The following is an 18,528-nucleotide window of genomic DNA, read 5'->3' as shown; positions in this document are numbered from 1 at the left end:
AAAAAGTCGAGTGCAGAGACGTCGGTCACCGAGGCGTCACTCGACCTCGTTCCTGATGTTTCAACTCAGGAAGTAGAGCCTGCTCCTGTCGCCCCATTCGAAGTGGTTGAGCAGCCCGATGTTGTTAGCAAAGAGGTCGCCGAGGATGCCGTCTTGCAAGACCCGACTGTGCGAGACCCCGGAGCTGACGTCCTTTCTACAGTGATTGCGCCAACCAATGCGCCTGCTGCGGTCGTTGAGGAAGAGAGTTCTTCTCCGCTGTTGAAGAAGGATAAGAAGAAGGCAAAGAAAAGCAAGAAGGCTTCCGGTACTGCTACGCCTATCGTTGGAGATGTTGCAGTTCCTCAGTCGGAGGGAGCGCAGCTCCCGGCGCATATGGAGCCACAAGACAGCGACGTTATTATTGCACATAGCGCACCGCAGGCAGCGTCCCTTGACACGACTGCAAAGACTGAGCTCACTGCAACTGATGCCGGCAAGGAAGGCGATGCGATCACTGGCAACCCGCTTCCAGCAGCTGCTGACGATCAACCACGCGAGATGGAGGAGGTCGAGCCAACCACCGCTGTCGTAGAGCCATCTATCGCTGATGACGACACTGCCTCGTCTATCTCCAAGAAAAACAAGAAGAAAAAGAAGACGTCGGGTGTTGCAACTCCTGTGGTGGAAGATGTTGCTCCGGTGGAGACTGAAGATATTGTTCCCACGACTGATGCTGTTGCCCCCATCGAAGGCAACATCATCACAGAAGCTGATCGCGTTGTCCTCTCTAATATCCCGGCACCTGATGAGGCCACTACTACTACGACGACCACTCAGCCAGTAGAAAAGCACCTTGTCGATCCTGCCGCTACGAAGGTCGACGATGTCGTTATCGATGAGCAACGGGATATACCTGCACAGGCTGTCGCCATCCAAGAGCCAATTTCCGAGCCTACCTCGACCGAGCTGTCTACACCCACAAAGGCCGCCCTGGAATCTGTGGAGACTGAACGACCTGGGCTCAGTCGCAAGCTCAGCAAGAAAGAGAAGAAGGCTAAGAAGAAAGGCACAGCAGCACCGCTGGAGGGTGATGCGGTTGCTGAGACTACAGCACCGATTGAGACCATCGAGACAAGTTCTACTGCGGTACCCAGCGAAGGTCTACCTGCCGATCAGGAGCCCGTCAAAGTCGAGACATCCGTACCGGAGCGTCTCGTTGAGCCTACTGTCGGATCTATCGCGGAACCCGTCGTAGAACCTGTTGTCGAGCCAGTCACTGAGCGAGATACTCTAGCAGTACACGGTGAGCCCGTCTCTGCACCCGTTAAGTCCACGCCCCAAGAGGTAAGTGCAGAGGATGAATGGGCGGCCACACCGAAGAAAGGCAAAAAGAGCAAGAAAGACAAGAAAGCCAGGAAGCAATCACTGGTCCCTGAGCCCGTCGACAAAGTGATAAGCGAGCGTACCGACATTGTCGAGCCAGCGCCACTTCCGGAATCCGTGCAGGCCGAAGCCCCAGCTGTGGAGCCTGTAGCAGTCGACATTCCCTTGCCTGAGCCAACGCCGATGGAAGTCGAGACACTTGCCTCTCCTGAGGATGTTGTCGAGTCTCGTGCTGTAGACACAACACAACATGAGGTACCGAACGCAATTGACACACCTCTGCCAGAACCGACCCCGATGGAAGAACGATCTATCGATCCGCTCTCGGAAGTCCCGGAAATTGGCAGACGATCCTTTGACAATACCTCAGTCCCTGTAGCGCAGGACATCCTGCCCGCTCATGACGCAGCGGTGAAGAAAGAGGGAGCAGTAGCGGAGACGCCGGATGAAGTGCCAGCACCACTGAGTCGAAAGGCTTCAAAGAAGAGCAAGAAGGGAAAGAAAACCAAAGATTTGGCTGAGAGCACGACATTGGCCAGTCAACCCGAGCTGGATGTCCGAAAGGAGTTTGTTAAGCGTGAACAGAGTCGGGATCAAGTTCAGGCTCGTCCAGTGGTCGAAGATGCTGTTATGCAAGAGCCTTCTCCGCTTGCTGAGCCGACAGCCGAGGACGTCAGCCCGAAGCGTGGAACTGGGGGTGTTGAAGATGTCCCTGCCTCCATGACCGTCGAGACTGAATCGCATACAACCCCAGACGCTGTCGAGCCTATGCAGGTCGACACATCGCCAGTATCGGCATCAGCTAAAGTACCAGCACTAAACGCCGTGGCTAGTGGAACTGTTGCGGAATCGCATGTTTCGCCAAACGCTGGCATCGCTGTTCAGCCAGATGTCTCCGCCGAAGCCGAACAAACACATTTCCCTGTCGAACCTTCCGGCGAGGCGCTCTCACGATCGACTTCCAGGAAAGACAAAAAGAAGAAAAAGAAGAGTAGGAGGGACTCAGATCGCATCGAAGAGACCGATGACATAACCCTTGAGGTCGCGCCTCCCATTGAAGAGACTCCGCCTACAGCACAACCGGAGCAGCTGCTTACGCAACCTGAGGTATCATCGACCATCACTGGGCATGAGATAGAAGCTCAGCGACCTGCGTCCCCTGCTCAAGGCGAATCGCAGGTGATTGCCCAGTCAAGAGAGCTTTCGCCGTCACTGCAAGCTATACGGGATGAGGCTGCAGACCTGAGACAGCACTCTGAAGTACTTGACATGGCAGTGGCAGTCAATGAGAAGCATGATGAATCTACTGTTGCTCAGCCCACGTCAAAGTTCGGTGTCGCCAAACTGCTCAGCAAGCAAGACAAGAAGAAGGCGGACGTTTCTGGAAACGGCGGTCTCCCAGTGATCACGACTCCTGCAGCCAAACTTGAGGCTGCGGTCGAGACGAAGAATCTGGTTGAGAATGTCGTCGAGGAGACCGTTATGCCTGTAGAGGCTCCGTCTCGCAAACCGAGTAAGAACGAAAAGATGAAGAGGGCGAAACAAACTGCTTTTGAGATCGATGAGCGTACTGAGCCCGCACCTGAGGATGTCACCATGAACGATGCGCCAAGGGATGTGACCGGGAGTCGATCAATTGCTGACACTACTACTGCTGTGGCGCCGATCGCCACTGAGCCTGCTCATGAGGTTGAGTCAAAAACAGAAATCATCCAAGATGTCAAACCTTTAACCTCAGCAGAGGTAAACTGCACGGTGGATAGCGTTCCAACAGACGTTACACCACTGCCTCAAGAGACCAGCACCGAAGATCCGCCAGTACTATCTAGAAAGCTTAGCAAGAAAGGCAAGAAGAAGCAGGCCAAATTTGCTGCAGCCGCGCAAGAGGACGCGACACCGCATGCCTCCGAGGCTGTGCCTATCGCGCCTTACGACTCGCCCGCACAGAATCATTCATCTAAGACCGTTGAACAGCAAGAGCGTGTGAGCGTCGCTGAACCAAGTTTCGTCCCTGCGCCGCTCGTTGCTCCTCCTTCCGAACCGATGAACAACACTTCCCCGTCTGTCCGTACTGTAGACAACCGCGACATCAGCCTTGAGGAGCCTGTCGGGCCCGTTTTTGCAGAAGAACTTACAACTGCACCAGCTCTATCGCGTAGGGAGAGTAAGAAGGACAACAAGAAGAAGAGTAAGAAGTCAAGAGTGTCTTCAGATGTAGCTCCAGAGGCTGAGCAGCCAGCTATATTACCAGAGCCTGTTATGGAAGAGCTACCAAGTGTACCGCACAAACATCGGGAGTCTATCGGCAATGTTTTTTCCATGACGGGTGTTGAAGAGCTTCAACGTGCTGCTCGCCAATATGAACCTGTCCAAGCCAACAGCGAGCCAGAGGTTGATGTCCCTCATCCGACGATCACCAAGCAAACATCTGAACAAACAAGCGCGGTAACCGAGAGCAAGGAAGGGGGCTCCGCCCAGCCGTCTACTCCCGCAAAGACCTTCGATACTATCTCCGAGGATGTCCTGCCCACCTTGAATAAAAAGGGTTCCAAGAAGCACAGACTAGCTGCTTTGTTCGAAAAACAGTCGCCAGAGCAACTGCGAGAAGCGGAGCGCAGCCTCGGTCACAAGAGAAGCGGCAGTGTCAAGAATCTCGCAGAGCGATACGAGAGTCAGTCAAGATCAGTCATGCCGCTTCAAATCGTTACCTCGAAGTCGATTTCGCGCGCAGCGTCGGATGATCGGCTGCGCTCGAGGTCTCCATACGATGATGTTGAGCGATTACGCTCAGCATCGCCACGACACGACGTCGACTTCGCTGCAGCCGTCGCTGCAGGACTAAACGAATCCGGCTTTGACCCAAGCTACGTGATCAATGACCCTTCTTTCTATGGGTCACGTTGTACGTCTCGACAAGAAGACCACGATATGGCTCCGGACGACGAAGTTGCGACTGCCAGGCGAAGAGCCAGTGTTTCGAGGTTTGGCTCCATGGGCCGCGTTTCTGCATCAACTTCGCCAACCAAATCGAATTTCGCATCGGCCTCGCCCACCAAAGAGACCGCGGAGCGTATCGACTGCACTCTGCCCAAGGGTATTGAAGTACCGTTGGCCGCTACCAAGACACCATCATTCGATCCAATGGATGTGCTTAACGATCCGGCCTTCACGAGACGCAAGTCACCTCCCGGTGTACTGGAAGAGGCCGATCCCGAGGAGCTATACGCATCCTCTCAGAGCAAGAAGCAAAAGGGCAAGAAGAAGCGCACGACTGATACCGCAACAACAGCTTTGAGTATGCAGGTCAGTGTTGAGCAGACAGCTACTGAGACCCCGGTGCTTGAGGTCCCGTTTACGGGATCTCGCACTGTTGAGACTCCGGCTGGCTTCACTACCCGCGAACTCGGCTTTGAGACGCCTGTCAACGAGCCAGTGAGCGATTTGAGCACCCTTGAGCAGCCACCGAAGAAGGACCAAAGGGTAGAACAGAGTAGGACCGGCGAGATGGGTAGAGAACAGGAGGAGCGGGGGAGGACCACGGTGCGGGACGAGACAGCGACCATGCCACCAAAACTTGCACAAGAGCATAAAATGGTTGCCAACAACAACGTCAACGAATATGCATTCCCTCAAGTCTTGACACCCAAGATTGAAGATCCAGTTGTCCGCAGCTCGAAAGAGGAGAAGAAGGATACCAAGCGCCGGAAGGGCAAGGAATCAGCGGAGCTCGACGTTGAGGTCAGTCCGCAAGAGGTACATAAGCGTCGAACACATCCGGTGTCATTTCATGAAGATCAACCGGAGGAGAAGCGTTTGCACAAGAACGAGGAGTCAAGCAAGGCCCATGTCGAACCAACGTGGTCATTTTCGGGACTTGACAGTAGCGCAAGAGACGTGCCAGAGACTATAGTCGAGGCACCGACAACTCGAGTTCAGGAAACATCTCGCGAAGTGCGTCGACATCCACAAGGACCCAGAACGCCCCCAAAGAAGTCTGTGCAAAAGGCTGGAGAAAGTCAAGAGGTAGAAGCTAGTCCAGCGCTTCCAGAGTATCCAGCTTCCAGAGGTATAGAATCACCTCCTACTTCTGACTTTGTCACCAAGGAGCGAACGTCGTACCTATTCGACTCCTCGCCATCGACTCGCGCATACGGCACTTCGCCGGCAGTCGCGCCCAGAACCCCGAACTACGACAATCCGCGAACAATCGAATCTCACAGCAAGACTCCGGCCGATCGTTCCCGTCAAGAGCAGACATCTCCAACAAGGGTCTCGCGCCAAGCAGAGCCTTACCAGTCAGTCTTTGGTGATCCGAACGAGGAGAAGAAGGACGTGACAACACCTGTGCCGAAGCGTGCACGCACTCCGGGTACACAGTCACTTGGCACAATCACAGAGAACAGTCCAGACGATTCCCTGCTTCTGAAGAAGGGCACATCGGTTACTGATGTCGGATCTGCAGAGAGAGGGGTGAAGTCGTTGCGCCGCACTGAGCGCAACAGGTCGTTCTCTGATCGTATGAGATCACCACCGCCGACTACGCCAACGCCCGCGAACCGTAGAAGCACGCCCGTAACACACGGAGTTTCTGGTCGAGAAACGCCCTCACGAGAGACGCCATGGCATCAGGCCAACGATCCTGTTGATCGGAGTGTAGCCCTGAGCCCTGCGCGTCGACTGCCCCACTCAACTCCTGATCCGATCAAGCAGCAGCTGGCTGAGATTCGGGATTCGCCAGGGGTTCGCAGCCAGCAATCCTTCAGCAATATCGGTAAACTCCGATCGCCAGAGACTGAACGGCCCATGAGCTCTATGAGCATGGCAAGCAATGCTTCAACCCACTCTTTGCGACGAGTGGAAAGGACCCAATCAGGAGACCTGAGGGCTGCGTCGAGGCTTGGCGAGGCCAGTGCGCAGGACGCTAGCAGCACGACAGAACCCAACCTCTCAGGCATCGCACTCGCGGCTGGAGCGACCGCAGCCTTCGCAGCCGCATTAAAGTTGAGGGGTGAAGGCAAAGGACGTCGCGCCAGTATGGCCGAAACTTTCGTAAGCAGTGATTGTTCATATAATGTTGGCGCACTGGATGCTAATAGTGTTCAGGAGGCCATGGGTGAGGCCCCGCGGTCGCCGATGTCTCCGACGCGACCACCCAGTCTGCGTAAACGCCAAAGCATGCAGATCATGGACTTGCAAACACAACTCGATCAGCTTGCAGAACACAATCGATCACTCGAAGATGCAAGATCGAGGGCCGAAGAAACCTTAGAAGCCCAACAGCATCAGCGCCAGGTTGACGAGCAGCTGGTCCAAGAAGCAGTGGAAGCACGTGATCGCCAGATTCACCAACGAGATATCGATATTGCGCAGCTCAAGGACACACTTCAACGGCTGCAAGAAGAGATAGCGAGACTGACTGAACTCAACAACACCCTGACGGAGGCCAATCGCAATCTCACGAATGATGCCAATGAGCGTTACGCTCAGCTCCATTCCGAAGGCCAGTTGGTACACCAGCAATGGCAGACATCTCAAAGAGAACTGGAGAGCTTGCGATCGCAACATGATCAGATGACAAGAGGAATAGAAGGTGCCCTTCGCGAAGAGATTGGTGCTGCGCTCGACGAACGCAACGCGGAGATCAGCCGCCTAGAGACAGAACTATCAAGCGCAAGAGAACAGATCAAGAGCCTGCAAAAGCAGATTCTTGCGTCGAAGAAACCCAGCGAGAGCTTCCTCACTATCCGCGATGAGGACTACTTCGATAGTGCCTGTCAACAGCTCTGTCAACACGTACAGCAGTGGGTGCTGCGATTTTCTAAGTTCTCGGACACTCGCGCCTGCCGTCTGTCGTCTGACATCCAGGCCGATGCTAGACTGGATGCCGCGACGCGGGAGAAGATTGACAAACGCCTGGACAATGCCATTCTTGATGGTTCGGATGTCGATTCGCTTCTCGCGGACCGTGTGAAGCGTCGAGATGTGTTCATGTCGATTGCCATGTCGATGATCTGGGAGTACGTCTTCACACGATACCTCTTCGGTATGGACAGAGAACAGCGACAGAAATTGAAGTCGCTAGAAAAGACCTTGTCAGAAGTTGGTAAGTGCATTGGTATTGATCCCTGCCCCTACTTTATCTAACATGACCAGGTCCCCCACGCGCCGTAGCCCAATGGCGAGCAATCACCCTTACTCTCCTCTCCAAACGCGACCCCTTCATGCAACAGCGCGCCCAGGACACCGAAGCCGTCGTCCACGAAATATACAGCACCCTCTCCACCCTACTCTCACCGCCATCGCACCTCCAACAGCAGATCCAAGCAAGCCTAAGAAACGTAATGCGTCTCGCCGTCGAGCTCTCAATTGAAATGCGCACCCAGCGCGCGGAATACATCATGCTCCCGCCCCTCCAACCCGAGTACGATATCCACGGTGACCTCGTTGCGAAAGTCACGTTCAATGCATCGCTGATGAACGAGCGGAGCGGCGAAACAACATCGAACGACGAGCTCGAGGCAAGAGGGGCGATTGTCAAGGTCGTGCTGTTCCCGCTTGTGGTCAAGAAGGGCGATGATTTTGGAGAGGGCGAGGACGAGATTGTCGTTTGTCCGGCGCAGGTGCTGATTGCGAAGCCGGGCAGGAAAAAGGTCGTCAGGGTCATGAGTGGCGCGATGAGTATGCATTCTACAGCAAGTAGTAAGGGGAGGAGTGCGGTGAGTTTAGCACCCGAGAGTAGCGTTATGGATTTGGATGATGCCAATGTGATTTGATGGAGTTGGGTGATTTGGGTGGTTTGGGTGGTTTGGGTATCGGCGTTGGACTGGGGCTGGTGTCGGGCTTCTTTGGTGTTACCTATTTCCTATGGTCTCGTTTCTTTCGACGCCTGTATACACAGCGATTGTATATTCACAGAGATACCAATGCATACTGCACGTTCACATTATTTTCTAACTTTTCTAACGCCTGGCGAGACCTGCCACCTGTACACAACCGCATACCACTTCCGTTACTCCCCGTCGACCAATATCGTACTATCCTCCACCCTTTTCCCATCCCGCTCCTCCTTCTCACTCGGCTGCACAACCTGTCTCCCCTTCCAGCCCCTCATCATGTTATCCATCCTCTTCCGCGCCCCATACTGCATCCACAGCGGAAACCCCCTCAGCCGCGGGGCAACCGCCCAAGTCAGTTCTGGCAGCACCAGATGCTTACTCCGTCCGTCCAACACAGCCTTCACAATCTCCTCCGCCACCGTCTCAGGGAACAGACTTTTGCTCTCGAATCCTTCGAATAGCTTCGTCCGCGTGTAGCCCTGGCACATCAGCACTGTGCGCACGCGCGGCGCTTTGTAGTGCGTGACGAGCTCGGCGGAGAGACCTTCGTGGAACGCGACGGCTGCGGATTTCGAGGCTGCGTAGTCGACCATGGAGGGCGCGGTTATGTAGCCCGCCAAAGAGGCGATGGTGACGATCATGCCGTGGTTTCGCTCCACCATACTGGGGAGGAATTGCTGCACCAGGTAGTAGTGCGCCAAGGTGTTGACCTTGAAGGTTAGGTTGAGGTCGCGCTCGGTGGTGGAGAGGATTGTTTTGCCGCGCGCGACGCCCGCGTTGTTGATGAGGATTGTGGGGGCGCCGAGCGTGCTGCGGATGGAGGAGGCGGCTTCGTTGATGGAGGCGGGGGAGGTCAGGTCGCAGTGGAAGAAGCGGACTGAGGGCGGTGCTGAGATGGAGTGAGTAGAGTCGGCGAGGTAGGCGGAGGAGGAGTACCTTCATATGTCAACTCCTGCACATCCAGCACAGCGACCTGGATGCCCTTCTCAGCGAGAAGATGCACGACTATCTTGCCAATGCCATCACTTCCTCCTGTCACGACCACGATCTCCTGACTCCACACGTAGGTGTCGTTGGTCCAGTTGTTCGTCACGGCGTTGTCGAGCCATTGGCTGACCTTGTCCGCGAGTCCGAGGATGAGCAGCGTCTTTAGGTACTTGAACGCAGTCACGTGGTCAGCGGCGACGCGACCACCATCGATTGTGTATTTGCCAGCGAGGAAGAGTGGCAGAGTGAACAGCGGATTGAGCGCTGTAAGCTTGACAAGTCGCGCGAGTGTATCGCCGGTGACACCTGGGCTTGTGTTAGCCTAACGTCCATCAACGCGCATCGCGTGCACATCGTACCTTCACGCGCCAGACTCCATTCGCTCCTGATAGGCATGATGGGGTCAACAATATAGGTAGGAACAGTTGCGGCGCATGCAGCACAATTATTTGGGCTTACATCCCCTTTTATGAGATCCAATTGCTTGTCGCCTAGAGGATGCTGTGCTGCCATGCGGGGTCACCGTTCGTACCGTCTGGGGTAAACCGAGGCGCTAGTCGTGCAAGTCGAATCGGGGAAGAAATGCGACCCACTCTTCGCGTATGCAAGGACCAACTCATACTTCGAACGACTGTGTAGAGGTTGGACAAGACCGCTATCGATTCCAAAATGCCTGCGCAGCGTGCAGAAGTCGCGCGAGAGACCTGCAGGTCGTGCTCCCTCGTAGCAATCGAATGGCATTTCTTCAGACACCAAGACTGCACTTCTGGCTGTGTCTGATTACAATGGCACGCTGTGCTGAGAGCGGTACGGTTTCGGTTGGCGGACAGTAACGTGAGGAGCTCGTGCCTCCTCCCAATCCTTGGTGTATGTTTGCTGCTGTATCGGCTCAAGCTGCCGAGAGCACAGATTCAACATATGAGAGCTTTACTCCAGTGATACTCACGCGTTTAACCAAGACCAAATTTACATTTTCAACCGAGTTGCAGGTCTGCATGGTGAATTGCGAAACACACTACGTATAGCATGGAATCACATGTTGGCTTCCTTGCCCCCCCCCCCCCCCCAGCAGCATCAGTAAAGATGCTGTCAAGCCGGCTAAACTCCGGTCGGTGGCCCTCCAAGACGCTATGGCCCCCCCCCCCCCCCCCCCAGCAGCATCAGTAAAGATGCTGTCAAGCCGGCTAAACTCCGGTCGGTGGCCCTCCAAGACGCTATGGAAGCAGCATAGCTCAGCATATCGCTCGCTCGCACACTGTTCCATCAAGGGCAAGCATATTATGCTTGCGGAACCGTAGCTGATCCATCTTGGTTAAGGAAGGGTACACTGTCCGTTTGAACCCTGGACGGTCTCATACACGACATGGATATAACGCCACTCCATACTCATTGCCTTTTCAAGGCCGAGACAATGATGTTTTACCACCGAATGCCAGATTTTGCTCTATCTAGTGGTTACAATTTCCCTGCAACCCTCCACTCATAAACTGCCCACCTATTTTTGGCGTGGAGGTCTATACCATCAACGCCCCAAACCCCAAACTCACAAACAGCATCCCAATCTGCCAGCCACCCTGCATCCATCCCACCACCCCAACTACAGCACCTGGCGCCGTCCCACCTGTAAATTCGGCTGGAGCTGTGCCTGTCGCGGGGACATGGCTTGTCATGCTACTTGGGGGCGTCATGAATCCTTTACTCTCCTCAATTCTCGGCGGACTAGTCGTACTCATCGTCAACGTTGGTTCGGTCTTGGTCCCGCTCTCGCTGTGAGTCTCGTGCTTAGACTCAGTCGAGGTTGAGGTAGTGAGCGGAGAAGAGGGGTGAAAGTACCCATCCTCAGTCTGTATCGCTGTACTTGTCGTAGGAGCTGGTTCGGATGTAGAGATGGGTGTGCTCGAATCACAAGACTTAGAGCCAGGAATAACAATAATTGGGGGCGACGCAGGTTGTCCTGTGCTGCTCACCGGTGGCGTGGAGATGGTGATGCGCAACGTCTCGGTGTTTGTGCATGGTGTGGATGTAGACGGTGAGTGCTCGCCTGGATAGTAAGGGGTCATCTCCAGCGCTGTAGTACTCGGTGGCTTCTCCCCATTCGTTGTCGTCGAGACTGGGGGCGCATCGGGGTAGTAAGGAGTCATCTCCAATGGTGGATTCGTTTCCCTCGGCGGAGAACCGCCATAACCTCCAGTCGGTGGTTGGGCATAGACCGTCGTTGTCGCCGTGGCGCACGTACACGGCTTGTCTGCTTCATGCTTCGTACAAGCCGAAGCCGCAGGGGCTTCCGACTCCGCCTTGTCAGCCTTGATCGTGGCCACAGGTGCCATCTCCGTGACTTTGATTCCGCCCTTGACTGGCTTGACACACGATGTCATGAGGGGTATCTCGGTGGAAAAAATGTTCGCTGAAGTACCTGCCGAGTCAAACGGCGCCGGGAGTAAGGGGAGTGTGAGGTCTGCGGCTACATCGACAGTTACGGAGATGTTGGCTTCGACCAATACGAGCTTGCTGAGGTCGGTGTCTTTAGGTTTGGGCTTCTTTTCCGTTTTCGTCTTGTTTTCTTCGTCGAGCAGATTGCACTGGTCTTCGGCGTTGGTGGTCAGCTTCGCATCGAGGCGTGGGAGGTTCAGAGACACGGTGACCAGAGCGCTTAGCTTATCGCTGAACTCAAACTCAATGGGGATTGTTGGCGTGAATGCAAGGCTGAGAGCGATGTCTGCGTCGGTGACGTTGGAAGTGAACGGTAGAGCGTTGAGGGTTGCGCCCTTGATGCCGGTGATGGTTGTGTTCGTGAGGTCTCCGAGCTCGACTTTAATGCCAGCATCGTCTGGGATCTTGATCACGGTTAGCAAACTCTTGGTTGCGAAAAAGGAGCGGGTCACTTACAGCCACGTCAATACCGTAGTTGACAGCAAGTTCGCTGTCAATCTCGAAGTCCACACTGATCTTCGGTTCAAAGCTCGCACCAGCCTTTCCAATTCCAGGGATCACAAATCCCAAAACCGGTAGAGGAAACAAAGCGATCTCATAGGATCCCGAGCTGATCGGGCGAGCGAACATCTCAAGACGTGCTCCGACTCCAGTCACAGCAAGGTCCATGTACCCACCAGTGATGATGCTGGTGATTTCCTTGCCATCATCTCCACCTTTGAAGATGTCGGGGACCAAGTCAATTTGCTTGGTATCGATTTTGATCGCGCCCTGCGTAAGCACGATTTGGCCTCGCGTAGAGCAGTTCTTGCAGCCAATCTCGAAGGGCAAATTGGGAACACTGGTTAAGTTGACTGTGCTTTCGAGACCCGTGAGGAAGTCGGCTGCGGTGAAGGTAGTGTCGAGGAGCTCGGAGGTGAGGTCGAACGTGACATCAGTGACGTTGTCAGGGGTGTTTGTGGGGATTTCGATGGTCAGCTCGTCTTGGCGCTTTCTCCGCGCACGCGAGAAGTCAGAGTGCCGTCGATAGATGTGGTCGTATCGTGTGTGGCCGAAGTTGATGTCGATGTTGTCAAAGGCGTCTTGCCATAGGGCTTTGGTAACGGCGAGATCGAGGGCTACGCCTTCATCGGCGTAGGTCACTTCGTCGATCCTGCATACATTAGCTTCTGGTTTACCTTGCCAAAGTCAAAGTTGGTTCAAACTTGTAAACCGCTCGCTCGCCGTCTTTGTTACAGCTCTGGTGCGATGTGATGATCAATCCACCCATGCCTCCGTGTCCGCCATGGCAAGCAGCTCTTGCGTCTCGCGCGGATGATGCATCGACGAAGTGCAATGTCATCCTACTATCTTCACATGTCACGTCCTGGAGATGATGTTCGATCTCTTCCAGATTCAGGATAGGTTTCTTCGAGCCTACTTTGACCGAGGACGCGAACGTCTTCCTGCCATCCCAGCTATTCTCTTCTGCCTACTGTCAGCATCGTGGGAAGCATAACAAACCAAGAGTGCAAACCTTCAATGTAAACGACTTCGGATTCAAACTTCTGCAATATTCTTGTATCGCGTTTGAAAAAATCTGACCGCTTTGTTGCTGCACGGAGGACCCGATGCCCATCCTGCGTCGCGGCTGCAATCGAGCTAATGTAAGCAGCAAGTAGCAGCGTACTCGGCAAGTCGAAGAGATGCATCGTTCCAGAACGAACCCAAGAGATGTGGCACGACTGTAGCAAAGAAAACCGAAAAGAGATGCAAAATGGAGTATGAACTTATTCGGAACGCAGTCTTAGTATGTAGAAAAAACGGAAGCTGAGTTTAAGAGTGTGTATCTGCAGTGTGCAACGGAGTACACTCAGCAGCGTAAATTATATAGACACAACCAACCTACCAGGAACCTACATGTGCCCGATGGAATACCATCTTGGCAGCGGCAGTGCCATCAGCCATCGAACTTCTAAAGGCACGCCTCAGCGGACATTGTGAAGGGGTTTCAAGAGCGTCCTCGCTATGCAAAGCGTAGATGTGCAGACCCATGCATCATGACACATTATCGGAGCATTCTCCACATGCTCTTGACGAGGCCATAATCGAGGCCGAATGTGAGGGTCGGTCTTGCTGCGCGTTTCATCGTTCTCAATTTGGGTGAGGCACGCCGGCTACTCGGTGCGAACCTAGTGTTGAAGCAGAAGCTTTGGTAAGATGCGGCTAAGCAGCTGTGGGTCCGACAGTGGGGGAGGGTGTAAGAGCGATGGTTCACCGACCGGGGTCTGTGCGTTTCACGCCCAACCCGCGCGCTAGGGCTCGTTTGAGACTAGAGCGAAGGAACGATGGCTCCGTATCGGCAACCGAACCAAGTACAATACTATTTTCAGCAGCACAGGCAAGCCTCTACAAATCCAGCGACGTTCACTCGGAGCTGTCACAAGTCTCTGGAGTCTTGCAGTGACTGTAAAATAACCCGCTCCCACACGGTGCGCGACGGGGAGGTATACAATCACTTTCGAGCGTACAGAGCTGACAATACTCATCCTCGCTTGCCACACCCGTAGAACTACGTTGACTTGGCAGCCCAAATCAACTCACGAATTCCTCTCTCTCTCTCTCTCTCTCTGCTCACTGAAAATTCTCTTTCAGCAACCACGGCCTCCTCTTCTCCAGATCAAGAATAGCCTGCCCAAACAGCCCATTCGCCCAACTAAACCACTGCCTCGACCAAACCCCCTGCACCTGTGCACTCACACTCTCATGCATGAGTCCATACCCATCTGTACTCGCCACCAGCCATTTCAAATTCTGCTTGATCTCCTCATCATCGTCACTAGTCAGAATCGCCATCACATTCGCCATCGGCCATGGCTTGCCAGGCAGCGTATGCGGACTGCCCACGCCCGTTAAAATGGGACCCCAGGCGTAGTATGGGTTCGACTTGGACAGGATCTTGCGCCGCGTATTCATGTAGACCGGATCGTCGCGCGGCAGGTAGTTCAGAAAGGGGGCCGAGAGAAGGGAGGGGATGTTTGGGTCGTCCATGATATTTCCTGAGCCGTAGCCGTCGATTTCGTAGGCGTAGATCTTGCCGAACTGTGGGTCGGACACTATGGCGTGGGTTTCGACGCCGGTGCGGATCCCGGTGGACATTTGCCGCATCCATGTTGTGAGGTTGCTGGATGAGGTGGGCGGGGTGATATGCGCCATGATGAGGGCGGAGGCGTTGAGTGCGGCGCTGAACATCATGTTGGATGGGATGAGGTACTGGTATGTGCATGCGTCGTCGCTGGGGCGGTGGTAGCTGCGGATCAGGCCGATGTGGCCTTTGTGCGGTGAGCCGGCGCATTCATTGATCGGGGTTCCGCCGTATGGGGCGCAGTATGTGTATGGAGTGCGTTGCCAGTTGCCGAGATCGTCGTAGGAGTCCATGGTCATGCTTTCTGCTGTGTGCAGGATCGTCTCGACGGCCTTGGTCCAATTGCCTTTCTTGAAGAAGTCGTAGTCCTTGGTGGCAGTGGCGTAGTCGACGCTCAGCTGGAGGAAGCTGGCTACAGAGTCGAGCTCCCATTGGCACGAAAACACTTTGTAGTAGTCAAAGTGAGGTGTGATCTGGTCGCTGTTCATGCTGCTCGATCTGATCACGCCGCTCTCATCGGGAGCTTGGAAAGCGTTGCAGAAAGGGCTTTCGAGGATATACCTCGCCTGGAGGTTGATAGCACCTCGAAACAGACTTGCGAGACTGTCGAACTTCGTATCTGGTTTCAGCAAGCTCACATACGCTTGAAGTTGATTTGCGCTGTCGCGAAGCCACATAGCGTAGATGTCACCAGTAATCACGAAACTCAGCTCTTGCGGTTCTCCTTCCCCATTTCCGAGATCCGTCTCTTTGACCGTCGTGTTGGACCATCCGCGCCATGCAATCGTCGTATCCAGCGTGCTGGGCCACGTGTTCTCGAAGAGGCGAAAGAGATCAGGGTCAGCGATCACAGTTTTCATACGCTTGATCTCATCTTCAACCTCCTGGGCGATGAATGTGCGACACGATGATATCGGCCGCGCATAAGAAAGATTGTGTGTTCCAGTAGAGAATGGCTCATGTTTCTGGTACGAATACTGTTGGTACAGCGGACACTGCGCCCCTGACAGACCAAGTAAGGCTAAGAAGCCCAAAAAGGATGCGAGGCGCATATTGCGCGTTGAGTGCCGTGATCACTGCGGAATCATACTTGGGCGTCAGCGATGTCACCCTCCAAAACGACGGTAAAGAATAGAAGGTGTAGAAATGTGCAAAGAGTGCAAGGTGTCGGAACGTTCTACAGCCAAGGTTCGGCGGCGACTGTGGACCCTGCACAAGGGGCCCCACCTGACTCGTACTCGGAGGAGGCATCCACGACCCAAAATAGCAATGTCTCGTGTGGGATGCACGATAGATGAGATTCATTTCATTTGTTGATATTGTTTGCCGAGAGGTTCCATGCGATTTCAACCTCTCAACCTCTCAGCCTTTCACGATCGCTCGCACTCTCTTCCTCTCTTCCGCGTCCATAACCCAAGGGATACCGTCGCCGGTCTCATCACTAGCAACTTCATCCCATTCATCGTCCTCCATGTTCATGATCAGCGTCATTTGCGTGCACTTTGTGAATGCGTCGCGCAGGCCGTACTTGCCACCTGCGACAGCTGCTGTGACGATGCCTGAGATGTCGCGCTCCAACCTGACCGCACCGAGCTCGTTGACACGACCGTAGTATTGTTTGATGCGCTTCTCGAGGGCAGTGGCGAGGTAGTTGAGCGCCATCGTAAGGAGACGGTCGAAGTTCGCGGCTGTTAAGATACGCTTCAGCGGACGGATCACAACCCCCCAGCCACGGTCGAAGCGCGATTTGGCTAGGTCTGCATCGTCGCCGTCGTCTTCTTCTGCTTCTTCTTCTTCGTCCAGATCATCGCCGTCTTCTGGTGGCGCGTAATCAATATCGCGGAAGGCTTCGGCTAGAATGGGTCGAATGCGAGGCTTGAGGACGTTCGCGAAGAGGACTGTTATGCCGTCATTCAGCAGCTCTGTGCTTTTCGTCGCAAACGCAGATTCCAAGCCCCGGAGTGTCGTCTCAACAAAGACGGCGTCGTGACCAAAGGGAAACAGGTCCTGCAGCGGCGACTTCCCAGACTCCGGGTTGCGGCGGCCCAGCTGCTGTTCAACGATCCGATTGATGTAGTCATTCGCTATGTCGAGATTGTTGATCAAGACTGTGAATGCGATGACCTTGTTCTCGGGTGGCAGCTCGCCAGCTCTGACAGGCTTGGGATAGCTCTCGTCACGCATCTTGCGCTGCGTCATGCCGATGAAGTCTGACCCCAAGACTCGGCTCACGGTGGGGATCACACTGGCTACAACAGCTCGCTGAGACGTTGCTAAGGTCCGCTGGCAGACCTGGTTGACAATGTACATGACGTCGTCGACGGCAGAGGTGACAAACGGTGGACTCGAGCCGAGCGGCTTATTGGGATTGAGAGTGAGGTCTGGCGGGGATTCGTCCAGCTGGAAAGCCTTCTCGACAGATCGACGGAAGAAGAAGGTGGTCATCGTACTGAAGGGTTCGACCAGATGGCTGCCCACCTTGCGTTGCAGGTTGCTGTTCGCCAGGAAGTGCGGCATCACCAGGCCGTGATCGATACGGTCTTCGGGCTGCGAAGGTGCGCACTTGTCGGAAATGAAGCGCGAGTAGAGCGCGTATCGGCCAAGCATCAGCGCGCTCTCCCCAAGCAGAGCGTCGACCTCCTTCATGTCAACGCCCTCGTCTTCACTGGTGCGAACTGGTGCAGCGGCAGGTGAACGGGAGCGAGGCGTGCCATTTGATGGCTGCTGGGCAGGGAGAAAGCTCTGTACGAGGAAAGAGAAGGCGTAGGACTTGATGTCCGTCAGCCTGCGGTCGATGTTGCGCTCTTCACGCCATGCGTCCAGCACGATACCGCCTTGCACGTCCGCTTCGATCTGGAGACGCTCGATCACCTTGGCCATCATGCCGGGCCCATAGTGCTGCTCGACGAGAGGCTCGTGGCCATCGACGATCTGGGCGATGTGCTCGAACAGCTTGGTGAGGACGTTGCCGTAGAAGGGTCCCTCTGCTCGCTGCGCAGGGGGTGCCGAGTTGAGGTTCGTGCGTGCCCTGGAAGCCACGCCTGTGCAGACGTATCGTCCGTAAGCGTCCAAGCCAGTGCCAGTGCGTCCGACCAGGGGGAACAGCTTGAAGAACCTTGCCACCTTGGACCCATCGCCCTCTTTGGCGGCCTTGTCGAACTCGCGCAAGAAGAGCGCGCACAGAGACTCGGCAGCAGCGTCCAAGGTGACCCGCGGCGGATCCGGCACCTCTGCGGTAGGCACGATTTCTTCTGCGAATGCGCCGTTGACGACCTGGTGTGGGATCTTGGATGCGCGGTGGATGTAGCCCGCAGCCGTCTCCCAGTCCTGCGGCGCTCCCATGGAGCCATGCACGCCCAGCACGCAAGCCTTGAGCTCGGCGACCTGCTCGACCACCTCCAGCGTCGCCTTGACGTTGGACTGCTCGCGGTCGAGGCGGTTGACGGCGCTCGAGATGCGGTGCGCAGTCGAAGCGGCATCGCCCAGCATGCCATGGCTGATGGCACGCGTGCCGACGACCTGGGTGCCGAGGTGGGCACGGAGCAGGTCGAGGCGGCCGAGCTCGCGGGAGAGGTCGTTTTGCGACGCGAGGAGCTCGTTCAGGCGCAGGGTGACGCTGGCCTCGTGCTGGTGCAGCAGGGCAAGGCCCGCGCGCATGTCGGCGAGCGACGTCGCAGCGAATACGTCGGGAGCGCCATTGCTGTCGGCGGCGGTGTCAATCATGCTGTGGCGCGGGCATGAGCGCTCGATTGGGGGGAGGGACGATTGGGGGGAGGGACGATTGGG

General features: G+C 55.2%; 3 protein-coding genes across 3 annotated transcripts; all 3 read right to left on the bottom strand.

Moving 5' to 3' along the window:
• Positions 1–8,298: 8,298 nt before the first annotated feature.
• On the bottom strand, positions 8,299–9,615 carry BU25DRAFT_407054 (NAD(P)-binding protein). Its single transcript, XM_033705442.1, has 3 exons — positions 9,548–9,615; positions 9,138–9,494; positions 8,299–9,090 (listed from the first exon to the last, which is right to left on the bottom strand). Exons 1-3 carry the CDS (start codon positions 9,582–9,584, stop codon positions 8,375–8,377), a joined length of 1,110 nt encoding a protein of 369 aa, XP_033565595.1. The 5' UTR covers positions 9,585–9,615; the 3' UTR covers positions 8,299–8,374.
• A 353-nt stretch (positions 9,616–9,968) lies between these two features.
• On the bottom strand, positions 9,969–13,309 carry BU25DRAFT_488011 (uncharacterized protein; the record flags this gene model as incomplete). The annotated part of the gene is made up of 5 exons (XM_033711315.1): positions 9,969–10,067; positions 10,736–12,022; positions 12,075–12,771; positions 12,824–13,085; positions 13,135–13,309. The coding sequence occupies 5 exons, from the start codon at positions 13,307–13,309 to the stop codon at positions 9,969–9,971; spliced, it is 2,520 nt and encodes an 839-aa protein (XP_033565594.1).
• A 922-nt stretch (positions 13,310–14,231) lies between these two features.
• On the bottom strand, positions 14,232–18,465 carry BU25DRAFT_384646 (glycoside hydrolase family 125 protein; the record flags this gene model as incomplete). Its single annotated transcript, XM_033704332.1, has 3 exons — positions 14,232–15,375; positions 15,418–15,737; positions 16,129–18,465. 3 exons carry the CDS (start codon positions 18,463–18,465, stop codon positions 14,232–14,234), a joined length of 3,801 nt encoding a protein of 1,266 aa, XP_033565593.1.
• Between the last annotated feature and the right edge of the window lie 63 nt (positions 18,466–18,528).

This window comes from Macroventuria anomochaeta (assembly GCF_010093625.1).
Source record: "Macroventuria anomochaeta strain CBS 525.71 unplaced genomic scaffold BU25scaffold_4, whole genome shotgun sequence".
Taxonomy (NCBI): Eukaryota; Fungi; Ascomycota; class Dothideomycetes; order Pleosporales; family Didymellaceae; genus Macroventuria; species Macroventuria anomochaeta.
Note: the sequence above shows the minus strand (reverse complement) of the source record. Positions and strands in the feature narration are given on the sequence as shown.